General features: G+C 35.8%; 1 protein-coding gene across 1 annotated transcript in view; it reads left to right on the top strand.

The window, feature by feature from the left end:
• The window catches only part of DCAF10 (DDB1 and CUL4 associated factor 10), a 47,553-nt gene extending 25,393 nt beyond the window's left edge, over positions 1-22,160 (top strand). The window contains exons 4-7 of the mRNA XM_043965664.1: positions 5,289-5,491; positions 14,539-14,658; positions 16,644-16,789; positions 18,679-22,160. Of these exons, the coding sequence (XP_043821599.1) occupies positions 5,289-5,491; positions 14,539-14,658; positions 16,644-16,789; positions 18,679-19,047 (838 nt within the window). The 3' untranslated portion in view covers positions 19,048-22,160. The remainder of the gene's footprint in view (positions 1-5,288; positions 5,492-14,538; positions 14,659-16,643; positions 16,790-18,678) is intronic.
• The last annotated feature ends 2,622 nt before the right edge of the window (positions 22,161-24,782 follow it).

The raw sequence follows: 24,782 nt of genomic DNA, 5'->3' as shown, positions 1-24,782 counted from the left end.
GTCTATGCTATGTATGAATCAGTGTTAGCAGAGTAGTAAATTATTATTTCAGGACTCTTAATTTACTTGGTGTGGGTACCCTATCCACTGCTATAGGTTGCAGACTGCTATTCTTAGTAGATAACTTCATGAATAGTTACGGCTAATTAGGGAGTTGTTACTGTAGCCCACTGTTTATTTCTTATCTCAAGGCAGCCTACTGTAGTGGAAATAGCATTGAATTGGAAGTCTGAAGATTTTAGTTTATCAGACATGAGACCATGAGTACAACAGTTAATTTTCTTGGAATTAGTTTCTTCATTTGTAAAATGGTAATAATAATGGAGAGTCCCATCTTTCTTAAAGGATCCAAATGAGAAATGTATCTCAATTTGTTTTAAAGTGTTTTTATATATATATATATATGTGTGGTAATATCACCTTTCTTCTATGGGTGTATCAGGTATTAAGAGGAATGCATACATTCTTGTCCATTAACCAAAGAAAGTTATAAGTGTATTAAAAAGGTTTTATTTATTTATTCATTTGTTCATTCATTTATTTTATTTAGAGTTTTTCCCCGCCTTACATGTGTTCCAAATTCTCTTCCTTCCTCCATATTCCACCCTTAAGAACTCAAACAATTCAATATAAGTTGTACATGTGCAGTCATGCAAAACATAGCAGACAAAAAAACCTTTAGAAAAAGGAACTAACAACCACAAAATATACTTCCAGCTGAATTCAGGTACCATCAGTTCTTTCTCTGTAGATGGATTGCATTTTTCACAAGTCCTTCAGAGTTGTCTTGGATCATTGCATTGCTGAAAATAATTAAGTCATTCGCAGCAGATCATCTTATAATACTGCTGTACATTTAAAGGTTTTTGAAAAGGTTGGCTATTGTCACATGATTTTAGATGGAAATCTGATTCTTGTTTTTCATGCTTAACATTTGTGAATTAAACAAATCTTTGAGAAATAACCATTTTAAAAATTGGGCAAGGAATTAGTAGAAACAGGGTTTACCTAATGAAACAGAGCTTTCCCCTAATTCTTTGGATATTTCATTAATTGAAGATTGTGGAGTTGTGGGATAAAGTACAGCAAATGCTTCCCATACCCATTTCTCCCTTCTCCAGGTTGATCTTAAAAAATGCACTAGACTGAATCCTAATTGGAAAATCAAGGGTTATTTTTTCAGCCCAGGTTGGCATAAGGAGACAGAGAGGTCTGCGGATATTTGAAGATAGTTTCTGGCCAGAACAATATCATTCTGGAGCATTCCATTGCAGGGAGAAGAGAGAGGCTGTGCGCCAAGGCAAGAGGTCTCATATTCAGGATAGAGGGGTCTATGTAGGGTGCAGGAACAGGTACCAGCTGGAACCTCAGTCACTTACTATTCGGTTATGGATCACAGATCCAGGGTGGATGGAAAAAGGGACTTATGCCTAGGGGTGACATTCCAGAGTGAGGAGCAGTTCTCTATCATATAAAGAAAGGAGCAAGTTTAGAAACAGATGGTGGCTCTGTGGCTCTGACCCTCAGAGCAGAGAAGAGATCTCACTTCCAGCCTCCAGCCCAGTGTAAAGCCTACAGTGGAATAACTAGGGCAAGAATTCCAGACTAAAGGAAAGCCTGAAGTTTTAATACTCTGAACCAGCAGCATTTTCCAACCTGGTTTATGGTGACTGACTTCCACAGCAGTCTGTTAGAACTCCTGCCAGGGGCAGATCTCAAATTCAAGTCAGGAACTTGCAGACCCTTAAGCCAGGGGGACAGCAATCTGACTTTTCCTTGGATGATGATACTTTGGAAATACTGAAAGCTTGCAGGGCTCGATCTGAGCTCCCTCCAAAATCATAGAATAACAAAATACCTAGCCCAGACATTTCTACCAGTGCACAGAACCTAACATAAAGTCCAATGTCAGGAAGTAGGCTCAAAGAATGAGCAAACAAAAAAAAAGAATCCTACCATAAAGATCTATTGTGGTGGCAATGATGCATAAGACATAAACCCAAAAGAAGAGAATGACTCTACAAAACATCTACAGCGGAGCCTCATGAAAAACAGTTTTGGCATAAATTCAACTGGAATTCCTAGAATAGATGAGAAACAAGATTAAAAAAATGTAAAATATTTTTAAATTAAATGAGAGAACTTAGAGAAAAAATTAGGAAAGAAATGAAAATTATGGAAGAAAGAATTGAAAGAGAATTAACAGCTTGGCACAAGAGGTACAAAACCTTGCCCAAGAAATATCTTCTGAATACCAGTGAAGCATTCAAGCTATCCATTTTATTTCTTGTGCTTAATTCCTATCCTCTTTTCTAGTGGTCTTGATTTTATTCCAACTTTATGTTCAAGTTGTTATTGGTTGTAGGATACTTAGATCCACTGTGATTTTTGTCTTTATCTTTTGAGTCACTTGTAATTTTGACTTTCCTGAGATCATTGTGTTCCATGTTTTCATAGCCATATAGTGTTATGTGGAAAATGTTGGTGTTTTTAAAAGATGGGTTTTAGCAACAGGGAGAAACTTGGGATCATTGAAAATGCCATAGTTCATCCAACTTGTTCTGTTCAATCCTGAGCCAAACTTACATAAAGAATCTAAAATGCATTCTTAATCTTTTTGGCTTTTCCTGTATTGATTGTTAGACCAGTTTATTTTGAATTTCAGTGAATCTTATTGAGGAGACCTTATAGTAATTTAAGGCTTGATAAAATAAAAATGATAAAACAAATGGCAAATCAAAATTTACAAACAGAAGCGTCAAGAGAACCGTATCATTTGTACATAGGAAAATTTTCCCTTTGGATTTTATGCTTCATATCTATTACAGGTGTTAAACATATGGCCTTGAATCAGATTAAAATGTCATTGGAAAATATTTAACAAAGTAAATAAAAATACAATAAAACATGAATAATGTTTATGTGGTTTTCTAAGTCGTTCTGTGACCTGCAGATGTAGTGGCTTCTTTTTCCATTTGTGTTGATGCCACTATACCCTACATGACACTGCTATTGCTTTCATGAGCAGCTCCCTGTTTTGTGTTTCACTTGATTAAAAAAAAATTATTATGGGCTAGAAAATCATGAATAAACATGAATATTTGTATATGCAAAGGATAGAAAAAAATGGACTGTATGCAACTGAATTAATAACATAGAGCTTGTTTTTTCAAATATATATTAAATGTTATGGGATATAACCAACATTGCTCTGCTTGCCTTTGTCCTCTTCTGAACCTTCATTTGTTCTCTTAAGAATATTTTTTAAATGTTTCATTCGTACTCTTTAGCTTTTTTTTTTTTTAATAAGCATTATTTTACTATTTCACTAGTCTGTCTTCTTATGTGTGCTCCCTACTCCCTGGCTCTCTTTTGCAACAAATGAGCTTAATCAAACAAAACTATTTGTGTTAAGATTAGACAAATCTAAAAATGTACATCTTATTCATGTCTTATTTTACCCTACTATATCTCTGCCAAGAGGTAGATTGTATCATCAGGCCTTTGTAATTGTGATTTTTCATTGCATTGATCAAAAGTCTTTAAGTCTCTAAGAGTTGTTTTCCTCTGTTTTGTTCTCATCTGGTTCTTCTCATTGCACTCTGCATGAGTTCATAGAAATCTTCCCAAGTTTCTTTGAATCTCTCGCTTTCTGAATTTCTTAGGGTGCAGTAATAATTCTGTTAAATTCATATGCCATTTTTTGTTCAACCATTCCTCAGTTTTCCAGTTATAACAAAAGGTGATCAGTCTTTGATCTCTTGGGTTATGAGCCTAGTAGTAGGGGACTCAAAGGGTAGGCATAGCTTAGTGACTTTTTTGGGTATAGTTCTAAATTGTTTTCTAGAATAGTTCATCCACTTCACAGCTCCTCCAACAGTGTATTAGTATGAGGATGTTTTGATGTCTCTACAAAACGTTAGAGTTGTTTGAACTTTTATTTTTCTTATTACTAGTGATTTGGGGCATTTTTTTTTCATATTGTAGATAGCTTGCCTTTCTTTCCTTAAGAACTCTCTGTTCATATCCTCAGACTACTTTTCTACTTGGGAAATGGAATTTTTTAAATAGATATTTCTATTCCGTATACATCTTGCATTTCAGACATTTTTCAGAGAATTTTGCTGCTATAGAGATTTATTCCCCTTATGATTGTAACTATTGCTTTTGTTTTTACAAAACCTTTTCAGTAGTGTGTAATCAAAATTGTCCATTGACTAGACTGATCTCAATGATTCTATAGAGATGAGAAAGTCAGCCTATGTGTTAATAGTTGTTGCTCTCTTAGTAGTTTTTTTTTTTTAGGAGGGAGGGGTGTGGTATTTTCCATTTTTCTGTAATTCTTCATTTATTTGGATTTTAAAATTTATTTTTATTTTTATCTTTTGGTGAGGCATTTGGGGTTAAGTGACTTCCTCAGGGTCACATAGGTAGAAAGTGTCAAGTATCTGAGGCTGGCTTTGAACTCAGGTCCTCCTGACTCCAGGGACAGTGCTTTATCCACTGCACCAACTAGCTGCCCCCTGTATTTTACTGTTTTAAAATGATAATACATCTTCCACTTTCTTCCTCTAGTGTTTTACAGATGAGTTTGTTTTCTAATGCAGTCATTCTCTTTAGTTATGTGTGTGTATGTGTATTATATACATACATATACATATATAATTTATTTGTCTTAACATTAATTTAAAAGTTTTTGAGTTCCCAGTTCTCTTCTTCCCTTCACATCCTTGCCTCACTTCCCCAACAGAAGGCAAACAATATAATATAAGTTATATATGTGAAGTCATGTATTTTCCTTTCAATTTGTGTACTCTATCAGCACTTAGAAAATTGGCAATGTATATAGTGTATCCTCCACTAAAGTCTTATCTCACTGCCTCATTCTCACAAGGAGGAGATCCTGAGTTTTCAAGCTCTGTATCAGTAGAGTGTAAACTGGAAGGCTTAACAAATTTTTTTGTCTCATCTGACACACAAAGAAACACTTAACCAAGAAATTGATCACCAGGCTACAAATCACTTTTGGGGACAGCAATTCATGAAACTGTCTACTACTGCATGATGGTAGTCTTGGATTTGAAGGATCTCTAATCTGTATCTGTCTATCATCTATCTATCTACTCTATGCTTTTCATTTTCCAGCTATTTTGGACAAATGGAAATATATTTTAGTTAGATTAGCTTTTTTTTTTTTTTACCAATAGTTAATTAACAGTGTTTTAAAAGCAGTGCTTAGGAATTATTTGGGTAAATAGCTATTAAAGACAACTACTTCTGATCTGTAGGTGCACAGAAGATGGATGCCCACACAAGAAATTCTTTCATACACGTTTTCTTATGCGGATGAGGTTAACTCCAGACTGTTCCAAAATGCTGATTTCAACTTCTTCCGGTTATCTTCTGATTTTACATGATCTTGACTTAACAAAATCTTTAGAGGTTGGAAGCTATCCAATTTTGAGGGCAAGAAGAACTACATCAACTTCAGGTAAGACTTGCTTTTTTAGTAAAAAGTTTCTTAAAATTCAAAAGATTGTTCTAAGATTATTCATGGGAAAAAGGAAAGAATTAAAGAGATTCTAGGAATCAGCTCAGTTCAGAAGATTCTGAATTAATAACATTGGAGAACTTTCATAGCATGTTACTTCTGTATCATTGAAAAGGAGTATCCTTCATGTATCTGGATGTTCATTAGTCTACTACAGTTCACTGCAAACAGTTGTTGCAGGAAAGAATACTAAACACACAAATGTTCTTTTACTACATTCTCTTAACTTGATAGTTCTATTAATAATGAACACTTCAAAAATTCATCACTATAATTATGATTAATGTTCATAATGAAAATGAAAGCTCCAAGGTACTATAAGACCCTAAAGTACCTTTTGTAATTTTTAAAGGAAGATATCATGTGTAATTATTACAGGTTTTTAAAAATTTTGTTCCATATGTAGTCTTTAGCTTAGAAATGCTTGATAATAAATGACACATAGGTATTGATGACCAGCTGCTAATCAGTCAGTCAAGAAGCATTTATTAAGCACTTATGTGGCAGGTACTGTGCTAAGCTATGGGGATACAAAGACAGGTAATATATGAGGATATACTTCCTGTACTCAAAGAGCTTACATTTTAATGGGTGCACTCACACACATAGAGATACACACGTCCACATATAGACACACACACAGACACCTGTGGTAATAACTTAAACTCCTGTGGAGTCCTTCCCTTCTCTTAGTACCAAACATTCATAATGTCAGGGGGACTCCAGACTGGTTAGTCCTCTGTAATTCCGCTATAATTAAAAAGACCCATGAATTCATTCATTGTGGGTACTTCTATAATTAAGCAGATCACAGACTCTCCATACCTTCAGAAGTTAAAATGGCCAAAATTATTCATCACATAGTGGCAAATTTTCTCATAAGTTTCAAACTTTAACTGGTCTTCAAATGATATATTGAAGCCTTTCTCATGGCAGAGAGGGGGGAGTACTTGCTAGAACCTGTGTAGCTGTGAGGAACTCAGGAATTTCCCCATTCCATGAAGAGGCATTTAATAGAATTTGAGTGGAGAATAATTGAGTTATTTAATGTGTTCAATAGGATTTTGTGGGAAACTGTTATTTATAATATGGGTTTTTTTCAGAATATATGTTCTAAATTCCTATAAACTGAAACAAATTAAGTTTTAGAACATGTCTTTGGAAGTTGAGACAATCTTATTCTAATTTTTTGAGATTGTTAATGTATATAGGCTATATATGGGAACACCATTAATCCAACTGGTTTATTAAGTGGAACACTCCTTTTGTCACTGATATCAGATAATTTGAGTTTACTGTACTTTGACTTTCATAATCTTATCAGTGTGGGTATTCTCTTTTTCACTATGGATCATAACCCATCTCTACTTGTTCTTTCCTTGTGATTCTTATCCATATTCTCCTACAGATCTTCCATAAAGGATTTACCCAGCAAGCTGCATTCCCCCAGGTCTTTGAACATTTCAGAAGTACTGGTGCAGTTCCTAGGCTGTTCTATCCATTTATTTAAAATTTTTTTTTTTATTTTTAGTGAGGCAATTGGGGTTAAGTGACTTGCCCAGGGTCACACAGCTAGTAAGTGTTAAGTGTCTGAGGCCAGATTTGAACTCAGGTACTCCTGACTCCAGGGCCGGTGCTCTATCCACTGCGCCACCTAGCTGCCCCTATCCATTTATTAATTAACCTTGTTCTCCTTACCTGACTGCTGCCACCTCCATTTCTAATCATTTACTTCAGTAATACCTTTTAACTCCACTTCTTGTTGGTGTTTTTTTGGCTTTTGGGTTTTTTTTTTTGTTTTGTTTTGTTTTGCTTTGGTGAGGCAGTTGGGGTCAAGTGACTTGCCCAGGGTCATACAGCTGATAAGTGTTAAGTGTCTGAGGTGGGATTTGAACTCAGGTCCTCCTGAATCCAGGGCTGGTGCTCTATCTACTGCGCCACCTAGCTGCCCCTCTTACTCCACTTCTTAAGCATAACTCATCATAAGAAAGGTTATAGTCTATTTACATCATTTGTTGAGGTCATTAAAAACACTATTTAATTTTCCAAATTTAATCCACTTACCTTTTTACTTCCTCTTCAGTTCTGTGACTGACCCATTGTCTATATGCAGCATATTTCCTGGATTTGCATCCTGATGTTTATATTTAGAAATTTAGCCACTGTCATTTAACTGCCACAATGAAATCAAAAAAGCCCAGAAAGCACCTTAGTCAGCACCTGACTTGACTTAGTTGTAGGATGAAGAAAAATAAGTAGGGGTGGCTAGGTGGCGCAGTGGATAAAGCACCGGCTCTGGATTCAGGAGTACCTGAGTTCAAATCTGGCCTCAGACACTTAACACTTAGTAGCTGTGTGACCCTGGGCAAGTCACTTAACCCCAATTGCCTCACTAAAAAAGAAAAATAACTAGATTGGACCAAGAACATATAGAGGAGGTCTGGGTTGGAAGTGATATAATTGTATGGGCCCTAGGGGAACACATAAGTTATCCGAAGGAGAAAAGGATAATATAGAGGTAGGAAACAAATCTTGGATCACGTTAATACTGAAAAAAGTGGCTGAGGGAACATAAATCAAGGGGATCCCTGATATGGAGATTAATAGAAGACAAACAAGCTTTCATAAGACAGAATCAGCAATGGACCACATCTTTACCATCTCACAATTAATTGAAAATACAGAGAATTACAAGATTCCATTGTGTTTGTTGATTATGAAAAAGCATTTGATTCAGTAGAATTAAAAGTCTCCTTATAAGCTATTTTATAGTAAGTTGTCTCCTAACCATATAGCAAGATCATTCAAGATTCCTTGGAAGGTGTGACAACAGACTATTCATTGACCTCCTGATAATAAACATCAGGGTAGTCTGAAAATGAAAACTTAAATTGGCCAAAGGATATTTCCTACCTTGTAGAGGAGATCCATTGCAGAGGCCTGAGTGAAAAGGCATTCCCTGTGGATAGTTAAGTCCTCTGGATCAGTTTCTAATAGAAACCTATGCCACATACTGACTCAGAAAACCACAAATTAATATTATCTCTGTTATGTTTTTATTTATTTTGTTAAACATTTCCCAGTTACATTTTAATCTGTTTTTGGAGGCAGCAGGCAGGGAGTTGTCATAATTGGATTGGTGCCACCTGCTGGAGCAAAGCTCCGCCATGAGGAAAAGGCCTCTGAAGGCAAGCCATGTGGTCAAGGTCCTTAGCGTCAGGAAGTGATGTTTGCTCATGGGTACTGACTATCAAGGCTACCAGCCAATCAACTTGAGGAGCCTCCCATTTCTGGGAGGAGGACACGAAGTAGCCCATGGTGAAAGGGGCTCTCGCTTTTTAGTTCCTGACCTCACCATGGTGGGTTGGATGATAGGGTCTCTTAGAAATAGATTTTTACCTTTCTCTCTGATCCTAATGCTCTTTAATAAATACTTAAACATTTCAATACTCTTGCTAAAGCTTATAATTTATTGGCGACCACTCATTAGATTTTAGATAGTTTAGCTAGAATTTTAGACCCTTACAGAGTGAGTTGGTCACCTTTACTCTAGATGCTTCTGTTTGTGGATGATGTGCTGATTGTATCAAGTCCCAATACGTTTTCTAGCCTCCTGAAAGAGAGCTATAATCCCTAAAAGGAGTTTTAGCCTCTTTATACAGTTGGTCAGTCAACAAACATTTATAAGCACCTACTTTATACTAAGTCTTGAGTTAAGCACTGGGTACAAATAACAAAAAGACAGTCTCTGCCCTCCAAGAGCTTACTATATAATGGGAGAAGATAATATACAAAATGTTGCTGAAGTGGGTAGGATGTGGTTGGGGGTGGGGTGAGAAGATGATGTTCATACAGTTGCAGAGCAACTTACAGTAAATGAAATTAGCTGGGGGGAAAGTCTAAGCCCTCTAAAAAAGGAGGACTTGGGAGAAGTTCATTACTTTTTTCTCTAGCCCTCTGGTCAGAAGGGAAAGGCAACTGAGAGTGCCAAGGAGGTGAATCCGTTTCTAAGATGATGAGCTTTTTCTGGGGGAGGCTTGATGTTTGAGGAGTTGAAGCCAAGCAGAAGAGCTGGTGGGGTTTGGTTTTGTTTTTTAATGGAGAAACTTGAAGCAAGGAGACTAATCAACAGGCTCTTTTTGTAGCCTGGGTGTGAGGTGATGAGGGCCTAGACTGAATTGGTGGTAGTATCAGAGGAGAGAAGGGGACAAATACAAGAGATGTGAAAGTAGAAGTGACAGGACTTGGCAACAGATTGATTCTGTGGAGTGATATGGTGAAGAGGCAAAGATAATACTTAGATTGTGAGCCTGAGTAACTGGGAGCATAGCAGTACCCTCCACAACAACAGGAAAGAAGAGTTTGAGGGGGGAATATATGAGTTGGATGTGTTGAGTTTCAGAAGTCTATGGACTAATATGGAAGTGTTTTGCATGACTATTACATGTATAACCTATATTGAATTTCTTGCCTTCTCAATGGGGCGGGGGAGAATTTGGAACTTAAAGTTTTAAAAACCAATGTTAAAATTGTTTTTAGATGTCATTAGGGAAAAATAAAATTCTAAATAATTATAAAAAAAAAAGAAGTCTGTGGTACATTTAGTTCTAAGAAGCAATTAGACATACGAGTGGAGGTTTAGGCAGAATAAGTAGATCTGAGAATCATCAGCATAGAGATAATAATTGAATCCATGAAAGTTGATGAGATCACCAAGTGAAATAACACAGCAGAAGAAGAAAACAGAACCCAGGACAAAGCTTTGGGAGGGATACCCACAGTGTAGTTGAAGGGACCTGGACAAAGAGCCACACAGGTGAATGAAGAGTGTCAGTCCTAATTACTGGTTTTTGTTTTTTTTGGGGGGGGGGGTGAGGCAATTGGGGTTAAGTGACTTAATCCAGGGTCACACATCAAGTAAGTGTGTCAAGTGTCTGAGGCTGGCTTTGAACTCAGGTCTCCCTGACTCCAGGACCGGTGCTCTATCCATTGCGCCACCTAGATGCCCCACTTAGTAACTTTTGAAGAAATTAACTGATTTCTCCCCATTATCCCAGTATCTTTTCGCTCCTTGAGATATGTTACAAAATGATCCCTCCCTGCTTTCAAGATCTTGTGGATCTTGGATTTCATTGTACTAGGCTTCTTCTAAACATTCTTCTCAATTTCATTTTCATAATGAATTTATTTCACTGTCACTGTTGATGAGAATAGATCATTAGAGAAACTGACATCTGTGCCATTTTAAATGCATTTTTCCTCTTGCCATCTTCATCTATGGATGATCTTTGATAATCCATCCTTACTGATTCTTAGCCCAAGTTTATTGCATACTTATTTACTCCTCTGATCCCTTTTACTATGCTGTGAGGTTATAATACTTATAATCTTTCATCATTCCATGGTGCTTTATAAGTGAGTTTGTATTCTGAACTGTGTTGCCATGTTTGTTGACTGTAGCAGTTTGTGGGCTTTTGGGGTCTCTTTGGTGTTAAATACTTCATGTTGGTAAACTTGGTAGAAATGGCAGATAACCAATGTCACAATTTTTGCCTTTTCATTGGTTTTCTAGTTTCTGCCATCTATGACTTATTTGAATTGGCCAAACTGTTGGAATTGTATATGGTGTCTTTTCATATTTATCCTTTCTTCTAATTTGATATAGATTTTTGACCTTTGCTTAAACCAGTTGATGGTTTGACTACATACCAACATGATTTCTAAAGTTACTTCTACGTTAGTAACTAGTTTTTTTTTTTCTGTAAGATTAATCATTTTCCCCTTTTTTTGGCAGGAGGGGAGGGTAAAATTTGATGTTTGTACCTTCCAACACTTTTCTGGGAAATAATAATGATGATGATAAGGGCAATAGTAACAATAATTTTAATAAATAATAATAATAAGTAAGTGCAAAGCTTCTGAAGAGTTTGCAAGCATTTGGATTCTTTGATCTGAAACCTAACCACATTTTCCAGCATATTTTTTGCTGCTCTTCCCTGTGCCCATCTTTGAATTGAAATTGACTAGGTATCAAAGTATGTGATAATTTGATTTGGAAGATTTTTTCGAATTATTTACAGACTTTATTTTTTCATCTTCTGCAATAGCTGTTGGCTCTATGCTTCAGTTATCTTCTTATACTTACATTAATCATGAATGCTATAAAGAGGCTAGGTGGTGCCATAGTGCATAGAGCGCTAGGCCTGGAGTCAAGAAAATTCATCTTTGTGTGTTCAAATCTGTCCTTAGGCACCTACTAGCTGTGTGACCCTGGGCATTCCCTTAATCCTGTGTTCCTCAATTTCCTCATGTGTAAAATGAGCTGTAGAAAGAAATGGTGAGCTATTCCAGTTGCTAAGAAAACCCCAAATGGTGTCATGAAGCTTCAAACAACTGAACAACAAATACCCCTTACATACCAAGTTGCTAAAAGTAACACTACTAAAATTATACTAATACTAAGAAAGTTGTTTGTAACTATAATCCTTTTTAGCTTGCCGTTATACCCACACACGTATGCACGCATATGCTTATATGCCAGAATTATTTATCATTAGCTGTAGGTTAATGATTTGAAAGACCTGCCTTGTGTTTTAATTTACAGTTAAAAAAGACAAATTTTTCCAAGACATTTCTTCTTCTCCTCCTTCTCCTTCTTCTTCTTCACAGGACATAGCTTTTTCCACTCTCAACCAATTTTCACCTGAGAAATTTTTGTGCAGCCCCAGATATATATAGGTATATAAACTGTTGCCAAATTTTTCACAACCCCCACATTCAGTTACATGACCCCGTATGGGATCGAAAACCCACAGTTTAAGAAGCTTTGTTCTAGGGTTATCCAGAATGGATCACATGATTAGAAATCTATATGAGTGGGCCTTAAGAATTTTTTTTTTTGCAGTTATTGATTGATACAAACATCCTAACATGACATTTGGTGGCAGGACCCCTAGTGTGGTGCTAGCTTCTGTTAAGTTTCTTTCTTTTTAAAAAAAATTACTGATTACCTCTGGCACGCCACAATAGGGTCTGGCAAGGACATGGTGGCTACTCAGAGTTAAGGGTTGTAAGAATGGGTCTGATATTAAGTGATAAGCCTGGGAGGATTAATGCAGGTTGATAGGTAGGCTGGAAAATAATGAGAAAAATGGAGAAGATTGGGGGTTTTAGGTGCTTTTTTTGTTTGTTTTGTTGTTGCCAGGAATTGTGATTTGATCAGTTTAGGTGAACATTGGAAACTGGTTTCCAGTGAGGAAACTTCTACCAGTGCAGATTTCCAACTGCTGTACAAAATTATTATCTTAAAGTTTTTGGAAAAGAGAAGATTTGCCTAGGGTATCAGCCATTATAGTTTGGAGGCCAGATTTTCTCTACTGGGAAGGCAGGTAGATATTCACTATGTCATGATGCCTCACAATAAGGCTCTGCATTTGGGGTGGGGGTGATATTTAAAGAATCCTAGAGATGGAAGAGACCTCAGAGGTTATCCTGAAACATAAATCTTCTCTATAGCATCATCTGATAGACAAGCACCTACTATGTGCCACGTACTCTGGTAGGTGTTGTGAATACAAAGGCAAAAGGTTGACCAGTTCCTGTCCTCAGAGAGTAAACAGTAATATATAAAGAGGTCTGTTTTATATAAACACGAATATATTTGTATTATAGATACATACATACATGTATATACATAGATACACACAAATATATAATGTAATATACACATGCTTACTTGGATCAGAACTGTGATTTTTATTGATACAAGGAGCTCCTGCTGAGGAACTTCTGCTGAAGGACCCAGGACAGAGCGTTAGAGTATCCCCAGTTAGCAGACACAATATGGAGATTGTCTAGGAAAAGAAACTGATGAGCAGCAGTCACATAGGTAAGAGAACCAAGAGAGAGCTGTTTCACAAAAGATAAGTCAAGAGTGTATCCAGGAGGAAAGAGTATTCAGCAGTGTCAGATGCTGCAGAGAGGTTTAAGAAAGATATGGATTGAGAAAAAACTTGGATTTTTCACGTAAGGTCACTGGTACCTTTGGAGAGAGCAGTTTCAGTTTAATAGTGAGGTTGAAAGGTAGTATGATATAGTGACTGGAGTGCTGGCACAGCAGTGAAGAGGACTCATTCCCTTGTTGACCTTGGAGAAGTCATTTCTTCTCTCTTAGTCTCGGTTTCCTTAGCAATAAATTGAGCAGGCTGAACTAGATGTCCTCTAAAGTCCTTTCCAGCTCCAAGATCCTATTTATAACCCTTTATAGTGTTTTTAAAATGGCACATACAGTGTTCCTGATTTTAAGGTGATTAATAATTTTAAAGTGTTTTAATATGCTCTGAAGTCAGATTTCATTGAATTGGTCCCAACAAGGAAATTAAAGTAATGAATCTATTCCTTTTCTAGCATTAGAAAACAGTATGCATAATACAACAAATATTTTCATTGAGACATTGAGTCTATAGCTATGATGGAAAATGTTCTGGACTTGGAATCAGGAAGACTTGAGTTCAGATTCTCCCTTCTATACTTAATACCATCATTACTATGAACAAGCCACTTAACCTCTTCAAGTTTCTGTTTCCTAATTTTAAAATGGAGGTAATAATACTGTAAGTACCTCACTCACAGGGTTGTTGTGAAGTTCAAATGAAATAATGTGTATTAAGTGCTTTGTAATCCTTTTAAAGACATCACATAAATTTAAGTTGACATTAAATTCATAGATTTAATTTATTCAAATTCATAACAAATGATAATGACCTGTAATTTTGTATTTTTTTCACTTCTTTGAGTTAAAAGAAGGAAACTTATGGAAGGAGGTCACTGGGGTATGTTTGCTGTATTTAATTTTAGTTGCTGTATGACATATATTATGATGTATTTTGGGTGACATTTTAGAGTGATTCAGAAGTATAAAATATTTAATAAGCAACATCATCAATTTGTTTCATTTATGTTGGTGTGGGCTTTTTTGCATTTTCAAGATGCGGCTACTTCTCCAAGTTCATCTGCTCCTAGACCTTCTGGTTCACCTTGTCATCATAGTGAGTCTAGCTCAAGTTCATTACCTGAGAAGAATGCATCACGATCCTCTCAACGAGAAGGTGAGTCAAAAAGTAGGATTTTAATATCTTGGAAAAACTGTTTCCATTAAATAAGCTTGGAGTTTTCTCTTTAGTTTTAATCCATAAAAATTATTAGGCTCCTCAGCCACCTCCTTGTAATTTAGGTCCTGTTTATTAGCTTTAAATTCTACCACTCAAATTTCAATGTCTTCTGAACATTCCTAACACTTTGGACCTCTTAAGGTTGTTGTCAGATTCCGATGTGATGATTATATGTATAGTGCTTTGCAGACTTTATAAACTGCTATGTAAATGTCAGTTATTAATTTGGCATTTATCATTATTAAACCCTTTATGTGCATTAACTTAAAAATGAAATACTGTATTAGAAAAACTGTTAAATGTCAATAAAAGAACTATAGTTATTTTCCTCCCTCTAAGTTCCCATTAGAATTCTTTGTCCATTCATTCTCATTAACTTTTTCACATCTTTGTGTTCTTCTGGTTCTGCCTTTTGTTGTTGTTATATTCTCAAAAAAGCATTTCCAGATTTATTTGTATTCATCTTGTTCAGCTAATTGTTTTATAGCATTTCATTACACTAATGTGTCACAATTTATTTAATCATTCCCTGTTGTTGGATACTTAGGTTGATTTCAGATATTTACATTTATACATCATAATGCTACAAAAAAATTTTCAACATATAAGGTTTACAAATTTTTTTTAACACTAACAAGCTATATTCCAGGGAATGGAATTATTAGGTCCAAGGGCATGATAAGTTTTGTTGCCTTTATTTCCTATTGTCAGATTCCTCTCCACAAAGATTTTTTACAAGTTTATAGTGCCATCAATGAATAAGTGTACATCTTTCTCCATTATCCTGTTAGCATTTTGATTTGATAAGATTCAATTCATTCAAGAGTAAAAACAACAAAATGAATAGGCATCAATTTTTATTCAGCACAATCAAAAGTATTTACCCTAAGCAAAGAGCCAGTGAAACAGGCCATGAAGAAACATTAGAATAATTCCCACCCAAAACAGGTACAAAACAAGGATGCTTTTGGCACTTTTATTTGATATAATTTTGGAAAGTCTAGCAATTGTCATAAGATAGGAAAAAATAGGTATGATTGTAAATGAACACAAAATATCATCATTCATGCTTATGTATCCAGAAGATCCAACCACTTCAACTAGAAACTTATTGAAGATAGTATCAGCAAAGTTGAAGGATAGAAGAATAGTCCACAAAAATATTTTATACTCTTATTTACTAGAATATATAGGATCTATTTGAAAAAAGAACTATAGAACTGTAATGACCAAAGCAAAGTAGGACCAAAACACCTGGAGTAACAGTATATGTTGATAGATGTATTGGATTAATATAGTAAAAATGACAATACTTATAAATTAATTTATATTTAATGCAGTAGCGATCAGAATTTCAAGGAGCTTCTTTAAAGAATAAGAAATGATAATAAAAATTTAAGTATATTAAAGAGTAAAGAAAAGCAGATTGTTGTCTCAGATGGAATTCCATCTGTACGAGAGACTTACATTTAAAAAAAAAAAGGAGACCTAGAAAATGGAATGAAATCTTTATCTGAATCATTGGAGGAGATGGATTATTTTTAGCTCAGCCAGTAGAAGGAATTACTCCTCATTAACTTCATATTTAGATGTTGTATCTTTTAAGTTAAGCCTTTTTTTTTTTTTTTGGTGGGGCAGTGAGGGTCATGTGACTTGCCCAGGGTCACACAGCTAGTAAATGTCAAGTGTCTAAGGGCGTATTTGAACCCAGGTCCTCCTGAATCCAAGGCTTTTATCCACTACGCCACCTAGCTGCCCCCCAAGTTGAGCCTTTTCTGAACAGAACCTATAAAGGTTTTTAAGAGCAGCTAAACAACTGCAACACATCTGTTTTGATTCCTTCTAAAATATAGGTTCTAATACCAGTTTTATTTACTGAATAGTCTTGCATTTACCATTCTTAAACTTTTTTGTTGCCTTAGGTGTGTCACCTCGTAATAGTCTTGAAGTTTTAACACCAGAAGTTCCTGGTGAGAGGGACCGTGGTAACTGCATTACATCTTTGCAGTTACATCCTAAGGGTTGGGCTACCCTTCTGCGATGTTCTAGTAATACAGATGATCAAGAGGTAAGAAACCAAAGGTTTCCATCTTTTGAATGTTCTTGAAAATAATAGCTTTCAAAAACAGTGTTAATTGGAGTAATACTTGTTTTGAAAGTATATCCTATACTGTATGTGAATGTTTTAGGTCTATCCTTTTAATGAATATTGGATGGCAACCCTCATAGAAATCAAAGATTATGTACAAGACTGGGCACAATGCTTCAGCCAAACAGAGGTCTATTGAGTGTAAGCCATTGTTAGGTGATATAGTGATATAGTGTAACATAATATACAATCCCTTTTCTTAAGGAATTGTTCATCAGGAATCCTACTGGCTTCCCTTTATTCCTTCTCACTATTCTGGGCTCCCTAAATTCTTACCCCATTCATTCCACATTCTAGTTGGGTAAGGGCTACAATCAGAAAGCTTTTAAAACAGCAATCTTTGTCTTCGATGTAACCAGCATTTGATCATTTCAGACAATCTCACCACCACTTTTGCCTGGTGTAGCAACTGTACAAAGTTTTTGGTTAAGGTAAAAGGTCATATGGTAGCTCTCTCGACTTTATGGATAGCAGTGTTTCGATATAGTTGGCTGTAATGTGAAATTTAGCGCAAAGCATATTATATTTTTCCATTGATTTCCATTAATCTTTTTAAAGTTATAGTTTATGGAAGTTTGGAAGTGTGGTAGGTGGAAGATGAAATAACTGAGGAAACAAAAGTTTGAGCTTCCAAGCATATCAGTTTATTAAGCAGTGCATGTCAATTGCCTAACAAATTAGAACCAGATTTTCTCAGGTTAGGGCTGGACCCCAAATACAGGAGGAGACAGATTTTTATGCATTTAAAACAATCTAAGACTAATTAATTAAAAGAAAATTAACTAGGCTACAAAATTAGGTAATCTGATTTCTAATTGGAGGAAAAATTAGGGACTTTCCAAGTTGGGAGGGGGAGAACAAACGGGTGCAATTCCCTGAAATCAGAAAAAGAGGTGTCATGCTCTCCCCCCAATTGTCTATATTCAACCAAAGGAAAGGAAACAATTATTGATTGACCAGTACAGAAGCCATCTAGATAAGACATATGGCTTGCTTGAGATATATGATTGTGATTGTGTGATTGTGCATCAGTTTTTGGGTCTGACTTGGTTTCTGATCAGCCTAATGTAGGGCTTTAGTTAAGAGTCTCTAAGCAAGAGGTAAACTTGGTTCAACTTTGAAGCCACACAGGGATAGGTTCAAACAATGCAATATGGTTTTCTTAGCTCCCACAATTGACTAACATTTTCCCACAAGACAGAAATTGGACTAGGCCCATAATTGAATAGAAAGGGAACTGAACTAGCTCCAGAATTGAGTCACAAGATAGTGTGGTTCATTCTATTCTCACTACCACTTCCTATTCCAGTCCCCTCAGAAGGCATAGGAGAATAGAGCTTGAAGAGACTTGCCCTTTTCTTGGTACTTATTGAAACTCCAGAGGCTTGGGCAGCCACTGTTTTCAGTGTTTTAAAGTGCTGCATATAATGGAATGTGTCACGGTAGAAGAAACTAGAAAAATCTTCAAAGCAGAGAGTGCAGTCACATCAGCTACTGCTCTTTAGATGAAGCCAAGATGGCAGATCTGAGGCATACATTGGGAAACTACCATTACACATATCAGTTCTCTTACAGGGGTTTTATGAATTCCATTGGTTAAAAATTTTTCATTTATTTTATAGGATTGTAGGGTTTAGAGCTGAAAGAGACAGAGATCATCTTGTCCCACTGGGACATAAGCCAGGTCCTCTGATTATAAATCTCATGCTCTTTCTACTACATCATGATGCTGAATTTGTTGAGTGAGTTTGTTATATAAGAAACAGTTCAGAATGACTAATTGTCATTTCCTTTCTTTTTTTCTTTAGTGGACCTGTGTCTATGAATTTCAAGAAGGGGCTCCAGTACGACCCGTCTCACCTCGTTGTTCTCTAAGATTGACTCACTATATTGAGGAAGCTAATGTAGGCAGGGGGTACATCAAAGAACTTTGTTTCAGCCCTGATGGTCGAATGATTTCTTCCCCACATGGCTATGGGATCCGCTTGTTGGGATTTGACACCCAGTGCAATGAACTTGTTGACTGCTTACCCCAAGAAGCTAGTCCCTTGCAGGAGATTCGTTCTCTCTATTCTCACAATGATGTGGTTCTGACAACCAAGTTCTCTCCCACACATTGTCAGATTGCCTCAGGGTGCCTTAGTGGACGTGTTTCTTTGTATCAGCCAAAGTTTTAGGCACAACTGACATCAAAAAAGGAACTCTTCTGGTGTTCGACTTTTAAATTACTTCAGTTTAGGTGAAGTATTTTCTGTATCGATCTTGTAAGCGTGGTTTGAGATCCTCGTTCCTAGGGGTCCATGAACATCCTAACAATGACATAGGAGTACACAGTCTAGCACTGGATGTTTGATACTGCATCTCTAAGTCAGACTCTATGCATTGTCTTTCCTCTTCAGCATTCCTCTGCTCCTGCTGATCCTGTGCCATTGTTCTCTGGTTATGTTGCACAGTAGCTCTTGTCAGGGTTTTTCTTTGGGTGTGACTCTTTGTAGACATTGGGCAGGATTTTTGGTTGGGGTAGAAGGAAACTCGTCCTAGTACTGAATAAAACCTAGAAGTTCGATGTTGGCATATTGATTGTTACAAGTGAAATTTTATCTTGTCCATTCATTTGGCCCTTTTAAATTGCCATTTCACTACAAAGACTATATAATGAAAATGTTCTCGTACATATTAGATTAGATTTTACCATAATGACCTTTGAAGTTTATTAAAATTGCTATACTAGTTTTCACAACATGAGGGATTTTGTTTATTGTAAAATACTAGAAAAATGTTGTCATGTCTCTGTAATTTGTTTCCTTTGTGTGAAGTTAAATTGCTAGTTTCCTTACTGTGTATACTTGTTTTTATTGACAGCTCTGAGAAGTGAAGAAAGGGACTTTTCTTTTTCCTGTGGTGCAAAAAAAAAAAAAAAAAGGTTCTGCTGGCTTAGCCGAATGCATTTATTATTGAGTGATGGGAGAAGCATCATTTAGATACTTGTGTCATCTTCTTTGCTGCAATCTCTATATAGTGTAGTACCAATTGTTATACTGCCTGGGGCAAACCAGTGAGGAAAGGTGCCCTCTCTTACTCTGCTTTCTCCCCTTATTCCCATTGGGAAAAATTGTGTGTAAGAATACTGAGTTCTTTGGGAACTCTTAATTTGTTTCATTAGTGTTGTATTTGTTAGTTGAGAACTTCAGCACTATTTCCAAGTTATAATTGTCTAGTTATATGATTGATATTGTGACTGTATTGAATGAAATGTAATATAAGAGCACATACTGAATAGGTTTCATATTTAAACCAGGGCTGGAAATCCTTTTTTTCTCCTTTTCCTTCCTTTTTTAAAAATTTTTTTTATCATGGGTCTGAAAATCATTGGCCTACAAGCAACAATCACAGGCCATACTTAAGAAATGACAATTATTCACAGGCTGCCATGCCAGTGCAAACATCCTCCCACCCACTGTTATTGCTAAGTAACTATCATTGGTACTTGCATGTATTAAAATATTACTTTTCGTAGATCTATATTTGTAGAATACTTGTGAAGAGTTAGATTATAAATTAAGTAGTAGCTCAGGCCTAGCTCTTGGACCAGAGATCACATATCCCAGCTTAGGCAGTAAACGTCAAAACTATAAAAATATTGATATAATTATACCAAATGAAGCCAGTTTTAAGCCAGTTTTAAAACCTGTTGAACCAATCGGATTCTAAGAATTTCATTCATAAGGAGAAAAGGGTATTTTTTTGTATTTTAGTATTTCAGTAATCAACATATGTGACATTTCTTAATAAGCCCTCATAGCCAATCATTCAAATGTACAAACGTGTGCCTCATTTTAGCCAGTAGATACATTCCTCATACATTGGGGAAATTTATGTCCACTCAGTCATTTTCTTGCTGATTTGTATTGTACAATTCAGAAATGCTTTTCTATAGAAAAGTGTTGCCACAAGACATAATAAAAACTACTCTTGTGCATGCAGAGAACCTCTTTATGTAATATATTTAGAGAAAAATAATTTCCTTGGGCAGAGGCCCTCAAACAATGCTACTAGCCAAAATGAAGCCACAAAATGCAATTTATTACATGGAAACTTTAAATACAATACCACAAATTGTGTTCTCTTAGGGGCAAATTCGTCTAAGAGAGAGCTGTCAAGTCATGTTCTTGGCCTTTTGCAATTCATTCATTGACTCCCTTGGTACAGGTAATTATTGGTTTTTAAGAACTGAAGGGTTTTGAGACTTGAAAGGTTTTTGTCTTAGGGTGGATGGATAGTGGCTGTTAGTGACTATCAAACTATTTAGTATCATTGGAAGTTTGTTATGGAAAGTGTTGGCATAATTTTCTGCATGGGTGGGGCATCAGGTACTCATTAAAGGCTCTTCTCTTATTCCACATGTAGCAAATTAATTTTTCTTTAATTGGAACACAGTTTCCTAACAGAAATGCCTCAAGGAATAAGCAGATGTTATATAATGAAAATGGAGTGGAGATAAGCCCCAAATGAAAAATTAAAATTTTAAGAACTGCTTAGACTCTGTAGATCCTAAATTTTGTTAATAATGTTCTGTAATGACTGCACAGTAACCAGCATGTATTAAGTAGAAAAAGAAAACAGCATAAGGAGTATGTTGTACTTTACCTGAAGCAATGACCTTTTTTATTTCTATAATTTCTATTTCAAGTTAATTTTTTTCAAATTAGTTACATCTTATAGTAATAAAAATTCAATCTGTTGTTATTTCATGTAAAATCTAGTCATTTTTATTCATAATAGGTTGTAAAACTTGAAGGTATATTGAGCAGTATTCCACTTTTAAAGAGCTTCTAAGCCCCCATCAGCTTACTTAAGTCATGATATATTGTATAGTCTTTTAAGAGAACAGAACTTTTGATCTTTGTTGGGGGTCCTGAGCATAAACAAATGTATACATAAGTGCATTCAGGGGTAGAGTGGGTGGCAAATTCAGTTTTAGTATGTTTAAGTATATGTAACATTTAACCTAAGGTGCTAAAGGACTTCTTTCATTTGTTCTCACCATTTCCCTGGGAAAGGTACAAATATTACTTGATTACATTGTTACCACTATTAGGGGGACAAGTAGAAAAAGGTTGTTAAACTAGTTGTTCATTGGTAGATTTTATTCTGGGAAATAGATCTTTTTTTTTCCCCACTTGGTTTTTTCCTCTAGAACAGATAATAAAGGAGGTACAGAAACATTCTTAATAGTTGATGACAATCAAATATTTATGAACTAACAATAAATGATGTGTAAAATAATGTACATTAATCCTTCATCTGGTATATCTTTCCAAGAATGAATTATTATACACAAATAAATTTTCTAGGTGAAGTTTATGCCTTTAAAAAATCACTTTTGATTGGAAATTTCCAAAATGTACACTTCCTTATATTCAGGATCATTATGGATGTCAGTTGTTGAATCCCAGCTCTGTTACTTACTACGTACCTATGTCACGTTGGGCAAGTCAATCTCTGCCCCTCAGGTTTCTCATCCATAAATGAGAAAATGAAGGTGTTGGATGAGATGGTCCCTTCCAACTCTAAATCTGTGGTAAATTGATTCCATAGATGAATAGATGCATTTCATGATTTTTTAAATATGGAGAAAAGCACAGAAAATACAACTAGACATTATGTATGATTAAAAGTATCTCGAAAACTTTCCAGATATAATTTTGTCCTTAAGGCAGGAAACTTTAAACCATTATTTTACCAACTGTATGTAGTCTGTTCAGATTCTGCTAGGTAATACTTTGCAGCATATACTTAAACCAATGAACATTAGCAGAAGCTACACATTTAAATGCCATTGCAGTGGATCATGTACATTTGTGGTATCATGTGGCTTTCCTTAGATATAAAAATGTTATTATGAACTTGAATGGCATAAGCCCTAATGGTCAAGGACTACATAAATGAAGGCAGTTGGAAAAAAATCTGTTTCATTTTACTTAGGTTTGTACACAGCAGATAGGAATATAAACATAAATTGAAACCTGAACATTTCATTCAAGAATATGCAGATAGATATATTCATTGAGTCACAAAATACCTCTCGGAAAGGCAGGTAGAAAAAAAATGCTGTTTCTTCATTTAGATTCCATAATTGACTCTCATTTTAAAGACAAAAATTGCATTACACTTAACAGTTCACTTTCCTTTGTGTGTTTATATAATTATCTGTTTATTTATTTATTTATTTGACTGTCTATTTATTTGTTCTAGATAGGTTCAGCCCTCTTTTGACAGACTGTGGCCTCTTCGCTCCAGGGAGTCAGACTTACTGTGGATACCAGCTAGTTTAGCTCAGTCCAATTTACTTCTACAGATTATACTTACTGATAATTTTCTTATTTACTTTTTGAGTCCATAATGATTCCCAGTGCTTTAGGATTAAAAAACAAAACACTTATCTGATGTCAGGTCCTATAAACTAACAATACAAAGCACAGCACATAATAGTTAACCTCTTGTGAAACTTAAAGTCTGTAAAAAGGTTGCTAGAAAAATAAATTTTGGTCATTTTAAAGACTAGCATGGGGCAGCTAGATGGCGCAGTGGATAGAGCACCGGCCCTGTATTCAGGAGTACCTGAGTTCGAATTGGTCCTCAGACAGTTAACACTTACTAGCTATGTGACCCTGAGCAAGTCACTTAACCCCAACTGCCTCACCAAAAAAAAGGAAAAAGACTAGCACATAAGGTTTAATGAGCAGATTTCATATGGAATTAATCTTTAGTATAACTATGGAAAACACTAGGTATTTATTTTAGAAGTTAGGAAGCAGCTGGAAGGAAGGCCTAGGGCCCTTCTTGCTGGATAGCACATTCTGATCTTGCTAAATCAAACTGTTATTCTTCAGTGGATTTTGATAGGTTCATATTCTCAGCATGGAAGTAAATTGGATATTTGGGTTAAATTCTACCTCATAACATATTCTACCTCATTTTTAGTTGAAAAAATGTTACTATGAAAGATGGTTTTTTAGTTTAAATAACCCAGGCATACACTTTTAGCCTAGAAGAAACCAGTAGGCTCTTAAGAGAACTAATAACAGAGGTAATAGCTTGTTTTGTTTAGTGGTATGTCTATGTGGTACTCCTAGGAGATATTTTATACTAAGACCAGTCATGTCCTGATTTTCTGACCTGCTCTAAATCATTCCTTGGATTGTGTGATCTACCTGCTTTTTCCAATAATTCACATTTCTATAGCACTTGAAGGCTTACAAAACACTTGGCACAACCCTGTGAGTTGGGTTGTCCAAGTACTATTTCCACATTACAGAGAAAGAGACAGGTTTAAAGAGGATAAGGGACTGGCTCAGATTCACATGAGGATCAGAGACAGGCATAGTTTTCTAACTCATTCAAAAAGTTGTGTCTGTTTATATTCTATTCAGGTGAAATTTTCTATTTATTTTCGGTTAACATGATTGCTTTGATTAGGGCTCTATCACCACATTATAAAAGTTTGGAACTCAACTGTGACTGTGTTTAAGGATAAAGCAGGGCAGCTAGATGGCACAGTGGATGGAGCATTGGCCTTGGATTCAGGAGTACCTGAGTTCAAATCCGGCCTCAGACACTTAACACTTAGTAGCTGTGTGACCCTGGGCAAGTCGCTTAACCCCAATTGCCTCACTAAAAAAAGGATAAAGCAGGTTTTCTTGGGGGGTGGGGTGGGTGTCAGTTCTGAGGAGGATTAAAGATTGGTTAGCACAGTAGAAGTTCATGTAAAAGTTGATTTTTATTTATTAGACTCAAAAAGAATCAAGCATCTGTACAGTTTTAAGTTTTCTTCCATATTTATGCCAAGAATAACTTGCCACATAACAATAAAGGGAATCCAGACACTGGCAACTAAAAATACCAATTGGCT

Source organism: Dromiciops gliroides, chromosome 1 (genome assembly GCF_019393635.1).
Source record: "Dromiciops gliroides isolate mDroGli1 chromosome 1, mDroGli1.pri, whole genome shotgun sequence".
Classification (NCBI taxonomy): Eukaryota; Metazoa; Chordata; class Mammalia; order Microbiotheria; family Microbiotheriidae; genus Dromiciops; species Dromiciops gliroides.
Note: the sequence above shows the minus strand (reverse complement) of the source record. Positions and strands in the feature narration are given on the sequence as shown.